Raw genomic sequence first — 14,317 nt, forward strand, 5'->3', positions numbered from 1 at the left:
CTATTAGATACTTTGGCATTCCTATAGAACTTAGTTTTTTTACCAACAAAGTGAAATATGTAATCACTGAATTAAAGCTTGGCTTATGCGCTATTAAATTATATAAATCTAAATTCTTTCTGATATTGCTTCCCATTTATTTAACATTTCTAACACTCACATCATCAACCCCTTTTACAGCCTCGCTTCAGTTCCCCTAATCTGTTCAGTTTGTGTTCTGTTTGAGTATGCAGGAGAAAATTTGCCACAATGATATAGTAAAGTATTTTGGGAACAGCCTGAAATATGGGAACACTGGGCCCTATAAAAGTTACTCATTATGCAAAGTTTGAAGCACTACATATTAGGCTTCTATCAATGGCTTACTTCTGGAGCAATTCATCATCACTCTCCAGAGATTACTTACTCTAGAAAGCTGGTGATATAGTCTCGACTGCAGGCAGACCAGGAAAAGGGATTGGTATTTGCAGTAATGTGAGCTGCCATAAGTTTTGCTGCTTCATGACCTTTCGTCCCACAAGAATTTCCAATTCCATCATGGTTCATACCAAAACTGTTTTAACAAGGAAGAAACATAAGAAACATAAAAGAAACAAAATAAGAAAAAATAAAACAAACAAACCCTCAATACATCCTTTATTTCCTTATTTGATCATTTATTAGCCTTATCAACATACGGCTTCCATCAAGATAGACCAGGTCCTCTAAGGAAATATAGAATTAATGTTAAAGAGATTAAGGAATAATTCAATGATACAATATATTTCTAAATCTCTCTAAATTTATCATATACTCTCAAATGTTATCTCATATGATACAGTCTCTCCTTGAACAGAGAGGGGATATATATTAATTCTAACTTTATAGATGAGAAAAACTGAGATTTACTAAAGATAATTAACCTATTAAAGATCACACAGTTAATAAGTGTTGAAATTGTTAGTAGAACCTACCTCTAACATGCTAGAGTTCAAGCTACCTCACTTGCTGAATCCAAAAGGGAATTATGAAAAGATAGTTACGACCCATAGAGTTCTAGGTTATAGGCCAAACATAAAAGTTCTTTTTCTTATTAATATGGATAAAGGAGAATTAAATACATTATGTAATTTATGTTTGTGTGTGTATGTGTCTTCAAAACACCTTTTGAAAAATCCTGATACATTTAAGGATTATGAATATAGCCTTTTCTTTACCATGGCCTCCCTGATTTTTTAAAGCTTTTCTTTGTCATTTTTTCCTGTGTCCTGTAGCCATGCTTAGTGTTATCAATGTGATTTAAAAACACATCTCAATGATAAATCATAAAATTTTTCTGTGGATAAATGGATAAATAAAAAAGGATCTACCTACTGCATATGAATAAATTTAAGCCTTTCATCACAAATAGCCAGAAGTTTAGGTGAAAATCACTAAAAAAATCCTTATTGTGTCCACTGTGACATTCTAATAAATGCACCATGATATGCGTTCAAGGGAATAAGTAATTTGTGTGACGTGAGTATACAGATATGAGTATACAGATAAGAATAGTTGCTAGAGAAAAATTTGGAGAGATAGTTGAGAACAGATAATCACAAGATAATAAATGAAAGTAAATACTGATACTTTTGGCAGTGTACAGACTTTGAAGATTTATCAGAAAGAGCAACTGAGGATTTCTGAGTAGGAAAATATGGAATTGACCTGTATTTTAGACAGATCATTATAGTAATTCTGTGGTGGAAACAATAGAGTGGAAAGAGAATTGAGCCAGGGAGCACAGAGAGAAGATGATACCCAATTAAGAAATGATGTAGGTCTGAACTAGGGCACGGGATAGAGAAGTGGGATTAGATTTGAGACATGTTCAGGAAAGTGAATGAACTGGCCTTCATAAATACAATATAAAAGAGCTATAATAAAGACATATAATATGTCCCTGTATGGCGGGAGGAGGGAGGAGGAACTAATAATTCAGGTATAGGGACTAACATAAGCAAAGGAAGAGAATCATATGAGAGCCCTTCCACATAACCAAATAACCTTCCAAGAACATCAATACTTAGCCTTCTTGTGTTTGACATCAACACACTCAAGTCAACCTCTTCTAGGAACATAATGGTGGAATTTACTGTTTGTTGAATTAGACATATATTCTGTGAAAACAATCAGCTATAGATTTACATTAAAAATTCCTCACTATAAATTTATAATTCAATAAGCTTAATATTCTACACTTCTCTCAAAGGTTGATGCTATGATGTGATTACTACTATGATTCTTTTCAAATGATGATACTGATAGCTTAAAAAATATTATTTCCTTTCAGCAGTAGTCTCATACAAATCTCTGAGTAATGTTAAGATAGCTGTAGGCAGGCACAGATAGCTTTCAGAAAATCACTTTTGAGATTCCCAACTTCCTTACTTACTCTTTTCTAAAAAAAACGTAAAGCTTCTTTTGAAATCATATTTCTCCCACGTTATAAAAGAACGACTTATCTTTCAGTCATACATAATTTTACAATAGTTCATTGCCTTTGGCTATAAAAAATGGGTGTCAAGGAAAGAGACAACTGGAAACATTTAGGGTCAGCACTGAGAAAAAGAATGACTTTATTGATTAAATAACATGTAGTTTCTTGTTTTCATCAAGTTTATAGGAAGATATAATCAAATTAACAGCTGATGGGTTGTTAAAAAATTTGATGATAGATCACCATGGTTACGTTTTGACAAAGAATTCAAAAGGAGCTCAAAGAACTGAGTGATATTTCTATAATAAATTCCTTTCATCTTATCTATTTACATATGTGATCCAATTTTCTCAACATTCACATCTATAGAAACAAAATAAAGAAACTGAATTGGTGCTAAAATCCTGCCTCATTCTAGCAGTAATGAAGTAACGGCAGTAATTGAAAATATACATTTAAAGATACATCTTCTAACAAAAACTTTATTTTTACATTTAATTATTAAAATTCATAATATGTATATATTCTTCTAATCAATTATTAACTAATAATTGTAATGTAATGAACATATAATTCAGAAAAATATTTTTTATGATCACAGGAAATTTTAAAAATGTAATTGCAACTTAATTTTTTTTGTTACAGAGATATTTGATATAATTAAAAATACTTTTAAGCATAAAAACATATTTTAAAAGTATATTAAGAAATATTAAAATATACATTAGGATTGATATTCTGGGAGGGAAAGGAAGAGCAGACATATTGAGTTAAAGGAGGGAAAAATATGCAAATTTTGGCTATAAAAGAAGAAGCTGTTAGTGTATTTTTTAAATAATCTTTTAAAAAAATATTTATTTATTTATTAATTTGGCTGCACAGGGTCTTAGTTGCAGCATGCGAGATCCTCACTGCTGCATGTGGAATCTAGTTCCATGACCAGGAATCGAACCTGGGTCCCCTGTATTGGGAGCACAGAGTCTTACCCACTGGACCACCAAGGAAGTCCCCTGTTAGTGTATTTTTAAAATGCATCATGATGGTTACCAAATTGCTATGGCATTTAGATTCAATCAGGTATATTTAAAGGAGGTTTTTATTTTTTACATACTAATTTTTGCAGTAGTCTAGAAATTCTATCCTTTGCAATTAGTTAGACATAAAAAATGTTGGACATCAACTGAAAAATAAACAATAGGGTACATAGTTTTTAAAACTTCAGAAGTATAGGGAGGAGATATGGGGATATATGTATATGTATAGTTGATTCACTTTGTTATACAGCAGAAACTAACACACCATTGTAAAGCACTTATACTCCAATAAAGATGCTAAAAAAAAATTCAGAAGTATATATGGGAAAAGATTTAAAAACTAATGAACTCAAGTATCTGAAGAAGTAAACCTTAAATTCTATTTCTACTTACAATCCTTATAGTTTAAGTGTCAGATGCAGAAAGCTGTCTTAAGGATTTCCGTTTCAGGTGTCTAAGAGAATGTATACTTTTGCAGCTTATACTTAAAACATAAGAAATCCCAGAAATGACCTGACCAATGTCAACTAGTTCACTAACAGTGACACAAAGTGAAATGGGAGTTTACAATTGCCGTTTATGACATCAGCTTCAAAAGATCCCTCTAGGGCATCGCTGGTGGCGCAGTGGTTGAGAGTCCGCCTGCCGATGCAGGGGACACAGGTTCGTGCCCCAGTTCGGGAAGATCCCACATGCCGCGGAGTGGCTGGGCCCGTGAGCCATGGCCGCTGAGCCTGCGCGTCCGGAGTCTGTGCTCCGCAACAGGAGATGCCACAACAGTGAGAGGCCCGCGTATCGCAAAAAAAAAAAAAAGATCCCTCTAATGCACTGACCAGGCCGGAGAAAGACAGAGTGTGTGTGTGTGTGTGTGTGTGTGTGTGTGTGTGTGTGTGTGTGTGTGTGTGTGTGTGTGTGTGTGTGTGTGTGTGTGTGTGTATATCTATATCTATATATATATATATACACATATATATTACAGATAAGCTCCTTCCTGAGGAAACTCTATCAGTGAGGAGTTTGTCAAAAGAAATGAAACTTACTAATGATTAGAGAAAATAAACGAGTCTACTTTAAACCATCATACTGGCAAAAATTAGAATGTTACCTAGGACTAAGTTGACAGTTGACAGTGGTGTAGAGAAACTGGGATCTTAGCACGCAACAGTTATAGTGTGGTCAGGCAACAGTTCCAGAGAGCAATTCAGCAGTATTTGGTCATATTAAATAGAGGAAACATTATGACCCAGCAATCCTGTTTTTGGAGAGATATCCCAGAAATATTCCCAAAGGGAACATGTATGAGGATGTTCATGACAGAATTATTTATGATAGCAAGGAGTTGAAGACAATCTAGGTGTTCGTCACTGGGGAATGGATAAATAAACTTTGGCAGATGTATATTATGGAATACTAAGCAGAAGTTGGAAGCAACAAACAAGATAGATGTCTACACATAAATATAGGTAGATCTTAAAAACACTGAAAAAATTGAGAAAAGGAACAAGGTCTATAGCACTATATCATACATGCAAACAAAAATTACATATATCTTATCAAATAACAAAGAAAGGCCAAGGAATTGTTCCAGATTAAAGACTTTAGAGACATTACCAAATGCAACAGAAACTGGATTGGAGGGGGAGAAGGTTATAAAAATATTGCTGGGACGATTGAGGAAATTTGAATAGGACTATATATCAGATAATAGTAGTGTATCAATGTTAAACTTTCTAATGTGATAATTATACTCTTACGTAAGAGATTATCTTTTCTTCTCAGGAAACAGATGCTGTAATAGTTAGGGATAGGGGACATGTCTACAACTTATTCTCAAATAGTACAGAAAAAAATACATGTACATATACAAAAAGAGAGAGAAAGAAATGTTGCAAAATATTAACAATTTTTAAATCTGACTCAGGGACACAGAGGAAATCTTTCTACCGTACCAATTTTTCCATAAGTCTGAAAACATTTCAAACTTAAAAAGTTAAAAAATAGGGCTTCCCTGGTGGCGCAGTGGTTAAGAGTCTGCCTGCCAATGCAGGGGACATGGGTTCGAGCCCTGGTCTGGGAAGATCCCACATGCCATGGAGGAACTAAGTCCGTGTACCACAACTACTGAGCCTGCTCTCTAGAGCCCGTGAGCTACGGCTGCTGAGCCCACATGCCATAACTACTGAAGCCCTCACGCCTAGAGCCTGTGCTCCGTAGCAAGAGAGGCCACTGCAGTGAGAAGCCCATGTACTGCAATGAAGACCCAACGCAGCCAAAAAAAAAAAAAAGAATAAATAAAATTTTTTTAAAAAGTTAAAAAATAAACACAGACATATATAAAACAACCTGCAATATTTTGCAAGGATACATATGAATTCAAATATAGATATCAAATTTATTAAAGGAGTTATCTATGGGAGGGAAGAAATGGAAGTGGAAAATGGGAATATAGAAATATATGCACATATATGAAACAAAAAGGGTCCTTGCTGGGACTGATAATGATGTTGTGACCAGAAATAAGGACAGACAGATAGATAGAAAATAAACTCAACTCTCTGCTCTTGAGTTAAAAAATAATAATTAAAAAAAAAAAAAAAAGAACAAAAGAGAGTTTGGTGAACCTGGCGCCCACACCAGTGAGTGAATAGTGATAACAAGAAAATACTTCCATGGTTGGTTTTATGTGTTTAAGAAAATTAATCATTTAAGTTCAATAAAATTAATAGATTAGGCAACGATTCTCATTTGTGGAGGGTTAGAGAAAGAGAGAAAACTGGGAGAGAAAGTCTTCCTTAGGCCTCTTGTGATTCCCCCACATTTTGCTGAGTATGCCAAGTCTGCAAGGCCTGCTCTTAACCCAGGCCATTCCTCAGGACAACTTTAGGAAATGAAGTAACATCTTCCCCTGGACAAAGCACGTTTACTTACTACTTGCTATAAAACTATTAGATTTCCCAAGCTCAGTGTTTCTCAGTTTGTTTGTTTGTTTGTTTTTGCGGTACGTGGGCCTCTCACTGTTGTGGCCTCTCCCATTGCACAGCACAGGCTCTGGACGCACAGGCTCAGCGGCCATGGCTCACGGGCCAAGCCGCTCCGCAGCATGTGGGATCCTCCCGGACCAGGGCACGAACCCATGTCCCCTGCATCAGCAGGCGGACTCTCAACCACTGCGCCACCAGGGAAGCCCCTGTTTCTCAGTTTTGATGCAAACCCACTACATGTGTGGCATTCATCTGGGCCATACTGTGTTGCCCATGTGGGATTTGGGGCCAAAAGGAACGAAAATAAATATGCTGATGCTTATGCTGCTTGCTGTGCTGAAGTCTCTGATCCAGGAATCTCATGTCTTTTGCTCCATGCAACAGTAATAAGCTAATTTATTAGCTTATAAATAAGGTAAAATCAAATCTCAAACTCAATGAGAGAGAAGTTTGTAGTTGATTAGGATAATATACCCAATTATGGAAAGCTAAGTAATCCTGAAACTAAAGTACTTCAAAATTAGTCTTAATTTTTCAGAAAATGAAGCCCCAAATCTATTAAAACAAAGTAAATTATTTCCCAGGAAATAAATTATATGGTGAAGATTTTCAACTAAATCTCCCAGGGGAAACAAATGAAAGATCAAAAATTCCCTTTCTCATATCTTAGTACTTCTGATTTATTTCAAAAGTTTAAAGGACACTCATTTCTACATTTTGAGTAAAAAGTTTTCCCTTTTCCTCTAAGATATCACCCAAAACCAGTAAGAAAAATAAGAAAAAAACCCCACAAACTTTACATTTAATGAAAAGTAGGAAACTTCTAAAACCATAAACCACCATATCAATGTATGTGGAAGGCTGATTGAATACAGAAAAATTAGAAGAATGTGGAAAGACACACAGAGAGAGGGGACAACAAGAAGTGATCTAAGCTAAAACGAGTAGAGCATGTTCTCCAAAGTTAAGTGCAACAATCTGAGGGACAAAACCAACAATACTTTCTTATAAGCAATTGGTGTAAGGGTGCAAACTGTTGGAATATACATCCTTGCTCTAGTTGTCAGAGGAAGAGTAGATGGGGCTAACTGGGGAGTCATAAAAACTATATTTGTAGGAATCAGTCTGTCAGTGAGGAAAGGTGAAAGAGAGATTCTACCTTGCCAGCAGTTGTTAAAGAAATACAGGGTTAAAGAACTTGAATCATGCAATACTGTATATCAGTAATAAATTCCTGCTGAGAAAGTAGCTCTGGTGCCTACCCAACATAAACCTTCTACAAGTAGTTCATCCAGAAAAATCAAACTCATTCAAAGATGTATGATTCAAAAGGAACAAGAAGTACGTCTAGAATATATGAAATAATTTTTTTAAAAAAGAACAGGAAAATACAAACAGAAGATGAGGGACACTTGGCAGAAAAAAATGTTGCTACAGGAAAGATAAAAATTGGACACATATGAACTCAAACTTAACGAAGACATCATTTCATAAAAACAAGAATTTAACGCAGAGATACAAGCAATCAGGGAAGATACGGCAAGATGAGAGATGAAAGCATGAACTGTCAGAGGAAATAAATGTGTGTGTGGGGGGCGTGGAATAAAACGATCACAGGAAAAAGGCCATGATGAGTTAGCAAAAAAAAAAAAAAAAAAAAAAAAGGCAACTGCTCAAAACATTCCTCATAGAAGTAAAAAGAGCAAGCAAAATAAAATTGTACAGGGCTTCCCTGGTGGCGCAGTGATTGAGAGTCCGCCTGCCGGTGCAGGGGACACGGATTCGTGCCCCGGTCCGGGAAGATCCCACATGCCATGGAGCGGCTGGGCCCGTGAGCCATGGACGCTGAGCCTGCGCGTCCGGAGTCTGTGTTCCTGTGCTCCGCAACGGGAGAGGCCACAACAGTGAGAGGCCCGCGTACCGCAAAAAAAAAAAAAAAAAAAAAAAATTGTACAAAGAGTTTAAAAGGATCAAAATAAAGGAATCCAATATATATATCGCTGTTGTCCCTAAAGAGAAGAATCAAAATAATAAACAGAAAGAAAAGTGACTTAAAAATACAAGAAAAATTTCAAGAAACAAAAATGGCTAAAATCTCATCAAATGTGAACTATTCTACTAGGAAAAACTGACACAGGTGAATCCACACTGAGTCACATCCTAGTAAACTTACTGGACGTCAAAAATAAAATATATTTTGGGCAATCAGGGCAAAAGAACAAATTACGTATAATAGTAAAACAATCAGATTAACTTCAGATTTCTCCATGGTGACATTTAACACCAGCACACAATAGAGCAGTGCCTAGGAAAAATCGTGTATCCAGCCAAACTGAGTATAAAAGCATTTTGAACAAGAACTCAAGAAATAGAGATGTTATGAATCATTCTAACAAAAATTGCTTCAAGATAAACTTCAGCTTTGTTTAAAAATAATGTAAAAGTTTGATGGTTTATTGACTCTATGTGACTCTATTTGAGTTTCATGGCAGGCAATGCATACAACACAAGTGCAACTGGTCACCAGTCAGATTAACTCCCTTGTCATACTTCTTTTTTTTCTTTTTTTTTTTTTTGCGGTACGCGGTCCTCTCAGTGTTGTGGCCTCTCCCGTTGCGGAGCACAGGCTCCAGATGCGCAGGCCCAGCGGCCATGGCTCACGGGCCCAGCCGCTCCGCGGCATGTGGGATCCTCCCGGATCGGGGCACGAACCCATGTGCCATGCATCGGCAGGCGGACTCTCAACCACTGAGCCACCAGGGAAGCCCTGTCATACTTCTTAATTATATTTTCTTGTTTTGTTTTTCTGAGGTTAATTTATTCTCTTATGTTCATAATATATGTTATTTTATATCATACATACTTAAGAGAGAATAAAACATATATTTACATTTTAAAGAATAATTATAAAGCAAACATCCATGTTATCTCTACGAAATTTAAGAAATACAACATTTTCATAATAATAAAAGCTTGTCTCCTGTATTCACCTTAACAGTTATATTCTTCTTCCTCCCCTGAGAGAGAACTACTATCTTGACTTCTGTTATCAGGGTTATCATTCCCTATGCATCTCTAAACAATATATGTTAACTCTGCCTGGTTTTGAAATAATAAAGTGGAATCACACTGTATATATGCTTTTAAAACTTGCTTCTTTTATTCAACATTTTTTTAGAAAGCATCATCTCTGCTGAGCCGTCTAGCTATATACCTCATTCATTTTCACTGCTATATAGATTTCCTTTATAGATACACCATTTAATTATCCATTCTATGATGAAGGATTTGCTGTGGTTCCTGATATGGGGCTACTATGGATCATGTTGCTATGAGCATTCTTAAACGTAATTCCTGGTCATATATGTAAGAGTATCTCTACAACAGCTTCTTAAACTTTTGGTGTCCTTTATATTCTTAAAAATATTGAAGACCCCAAAGATCTTTTGTTTATGAGGTTGTATGTGGTGATATTTATCATAATAAAAATTAAAACTGAGAAACTTTTTAAATAGTTATTAATTCATTTTAAGTAATAATAAACCCAATACATGCTAACATAAATAACCATTTTAATTTAAAAAACCTTCCCAAACAAAAGAATGTCAGTGAGAGTAATAGCATTGTTTAATTACATTTTTGCTAATCTCTTTAATGTGTGGCTTACTAGAAGATAGCTGGATTCTCATATCTCCTTCGTCATTCAGTCTATTGTGGTATTTTGTTTTGGTTGAAGTATATGATGAAAATCTGGCCTCACACTAATGTATAGTTAGAAAGGGGAAGAGTATTTTCGTTAGCCCTTTCAGATAATCATAGACTTTTTGATTCTACAAGAAAACTTGAAAACTAGTAATTTCTTAAAGGTTAGTTGAAATGTGGATTCTGAATCCATTATCAGTGATCTCTTTGTATCCTGTTTCATCAATATCACCAATCTCATTGGAAAAGTCTTTAAGCATTAGGAAGCTGTCAAGCTCATACTGACAGCTGGAACTTATCCTAAATTTGAATTTTTGCTCAAAAGCTCAAATTTTATCATTGGCAATAAATAACGTTGGTTGTTTTCCTTGAACAGTAAGCTCATTTGTTCATTTTTCAAGTGAATTTCTGCCAACAACCCATAGTTTCTCATTTGTTCTTTTAAATAAAAATTGTGTTCCAGGGAAAAAGCAGCTAGTTCATCTGAGATATGGAGCAAAACGTGCTTTACATACTTCCCATTTTGTGATACAGATGATTTGATAAAAGGCATGTACTTAAGGGTCATGACTTAATAAAATTAGTAAGTCTTTTGCTTCATCAAAGACATTCTTAAGTGAAACTGGCACGATGGTGACAAATACAATGACTATTAGTATGGTTTCCTTGATTCATGCTAAAGTACCAGTACATACCCATCACTGTTTTTGTGAAGAGTAAACAACACAGTTTAAAAAAAAAAAAAAAGACAAATTAAGTCTTAGTATTATTATGAAAGTACGTTTAATCTGAAAGTGCTTTGGGAATCCCAGGGACTATGGACCACAATTTGAGAACCACTGCTCTGGGATATTTGTAGAAAATAAATTCTTGGGTCATAGTTAGATAAAATTTCAACTTTGCTAGATAATACCAAACAGCTTTTCAAAGTGGTTGCACCAATTTGCATTCTCACCTGTAGTGTATAAGAATTCCAGTTGTACCACATCTTCACCAATATTTGGTATTTTCAGACTTTTAAATTTGTGCTAATCATGGTGGATATAACATATTTTCCTGATTATTAATCAGATTGAACATCTTTTGACATATATGTTTATCAAGCATTTGGATTTCTTCTTTTGTAAAATGTTCAAGTACTTTGTATATTTAATTTGTAGGAGTTCCTTACAACAGCTGCATGTCATTTGCAAACATCTTTTCCTACACTGTGTCCAATCTTTTCATTTTATGGTGTTTTTCAATTAAGTTTTTAATTTTAATGTAGTTAATTTGGTCAATCATATACTTAATGGTTAGTATTCTTTATGTCTTACTTCTATTATATGTTCTAAAACCTGTAATGGTTTGACTTCTACATTTCGGTGTTGTTGGATCCTATGGTAAGAATATATTTAGCTTTGTAAGAAAACGCCAAACTGTCTTCCAAAGTGACTGTTAATACATCTTAAGCTTATGTATGGTTTGACACAGGGATCTAGTTATACTAGTTACTTCACTAAGCAGAAAGTATTTTTTCATATTTTGTTTTATTCACAGTACTTAATATCTGATCAGAGTTTAATAATTGGAGATGAACACTTAGAGGATTAGTGAAGTGAACGAAAAATCTATCAGCTGAGATTTAACTTGGATAAACTGAGGAGACTCACAAGGTTAAAATGCAGATCTAATAAACATTCTCTTATAAAGCATGGAATCCATAGAATCTGACGCTCCATATTCACTACAATGAACTTCATTTTTTTCTGCACTTGTTCTTGAAATTACCATAACTAGAGTTATATAACTCACAAATACAGGAAGGCTCAACTCTGCTCATGGGTTCTGGGACTAATTTTGTTCACCATTAGGGAGAATATAGAGAGACTGAAGCCAATAGCTTTGTGGAACAGCAGTAAATATGGCATGTTGTTGGTCCAGTTCAGTTCTAGTTTTTGAGGTAATTGTAGTTGTTGGGCTCTGGTCCTACTTCTTGTGAAAAAGACACTACCTTGCACATAAATCTTTAGTAACTGAATTACTTGATTATTTCACCTACTCCTGAGACTCTGAGGCCTTGACCAGTATTCCACTTCTTTTTGATCAGGGATTCCATTTGGCTTAGTGGTATTAAAGTTCTGGGTATGTAGCCCAGGTTCCCTTATGCTTCACCCTCTGGGATACACACTTACAGCTATCTACAGGACTTCCCTGATATTGACAATTTCCTGACTGAATTTTTATCTAAACACTGCTGGCAGACTAAACTAGTAAAGTTCTCACAAAGTGAATTGGATATGATGTGCTTAATTAATTAGTTAACGTAAGTTACTTTAAATAGACCCCGTTGATTATATAGGAGGAGGTATTGGGAACTAGACCAATTTAGAAAATAAAAGCTATGACTATAGCATAGGAACACGTAGTTGCTTTATTAGAGTGTTATTTTACTCATGGTTTTGTGTCCTTTTGTTAAGAACTATTGATGCTTATGCATTGTGCTGCTCTAGGCAAAAATATAAGGTCAAGGCCAAAGGGAGAGAGAAGACAGTGGCTGTGGAGTGTGGTTAAAAAGAAAAAGATGATGCAATCAGGTTTGTCAGGTTTGATCAAAACCCTCAGCAGTTTAATTTCTGTAGGAAATATTGTGAAGCAGTGAGTTTGAAACTCTGGTTGCTAATCAATATTTTCATATGTAAACATTTAAAAACACAATTTTAAATAACATAGGATCTTAAGAATTACAACTATACCATTAGAGGGGAAAAAAAGGCACTCTATTCTTTTGGCCTGATTTCTTCACCTGCCCTATCCAGCAGGGTTTCTCTTCTCTGGGGCACGGTCCTACCTGGATGGTCCCTCTCACTAAAGTGCAGCCTAGGTTCTTGACTTCACCCCATATGAGGACAGGTGTTCATTCAGTGCATGGAGAAACACTCAGGAATCATACAAATCACCTGTTAACCTATCAACACCATTTTAATAAAAAGGTTAATTAAAATCCTGTCATATATTTTTTATGAAAACTGACATTAAGATTTCAAAATTAATACAGGAAAGTAAAGGGTCAGAAAAAAACCAAGAGGATTTTGAAGAAGGAGGGGAGAACTTCAATATCTGTTATAAAACTATGGTAATTAAAGCAACATGATCTTGGCACAGGAAACCTTTGAAAATAACAATAAAAGCTCCAAAACAAAAATGGAACAATATTAACATTTGTTAAATCTAATTGGTGTGCTCATGGATGTCTGTCGTAACACATGCGCACATGCATACAAGCATACATACACAAACACAGAATATTTCAAAGTAAAATATTTTAAAAGAAAATATATAGTGAATTCATGTACCTGAACATATAAAGAATACTTTGTTCTAAAACTTAGCAATTAAATTTTCCTTTCAGACCAATTATACAAGATAGCTGACTTGCCTTCGTAAATTGACTTAGTTCTAAAGTTTTAAAGCTAATTTTGGGGACCTTGAAACAATTTACTCCAGAAATAATAGTATAAATTATTTTTCTATGTCCAGGGTAGCCTACACAAGCCTATTTAATCTATTTTGCAGGCTAAAACTGTGCATCTGAAATGAAAAATAGTATATGACAACACTGTTGGAACTAACAATTAAACAAAATGGAATACATTTTTTTTCTGTAGAATTAATAGTACTCAAAGAAAAGCAGGTTTACTAAAGGAAAAGATAAGTGAAAGTTACTGAAGAAGTACTAAAAGGTACTTGTAAGTATTATAAAAAAGTTCTGTAGGTAAATGGTTCTGATTCTTTTATGTCTGAATCTTAAAATCTGTGTTTTTCTTATTTTCCTTCATAAAGATATACCACGAACACTACATAACCCCAACCTAGCAGTTTTGCTTTTTGTTTTGGCTCAGAGGTACAAACTTCCAATTCCAAAATAAATGAGTTATGGGTATGAAATGTACAGCGTGGGGAATATAGTCAATAACTTTGTAATATCTTTATATGGTGACATATGGTAATGACTTATTGTGGTGGTCATTTTGAAATGTATAAAAATACCAAATCACTGCATTGTGTAACAGGAACTAACATAGCGCTGTAGGTCAATTACACTTCAAAAACAAACAAACTCATAGAAAAAGAGATCAGATTTGTGATTACCAGAGGAAGCG

General features: G+C 34.8%; 1 protein-coding gene across 1 annotated transcript in view; it reads right to left on the reverse strand.

Annotated features, from left to right (window-relative positions):
* The window catches only part of ADAMTS6 (ADAM metallopeptidase with thrombospondin type 1 motif 6), a 273,337-nt gene that overhangs the window by 121,541 nt on the left and 137,479 nt on the right, over positions 1-14,317 (reverse strand). Inside the window, exon 10 of the mRNA XM_030844206.3 lies at positions 407-553. Coding sequence (XP_030700066.2) covers positions 407-553 — 147 coding nt within the window. The remainder of the gene's footprint in view (positions 1-406; positions 554-14,317) is intronic.

The sequence above is a fragment of the Globicephala melas genome, chromosome 3 (assembly GCF_963455315.2).
Source record: "Globicephala melas chromosome 3, mGloMel1.2, whole genome shotgun sequence".
Classification (NCBI taxonomy): domain Eukaryota; kingdom Metazoa; phylum Chordata; class Mammalia; order Artiodactyla; family Delphinidae; genus Globicephala; species Globicephala melas.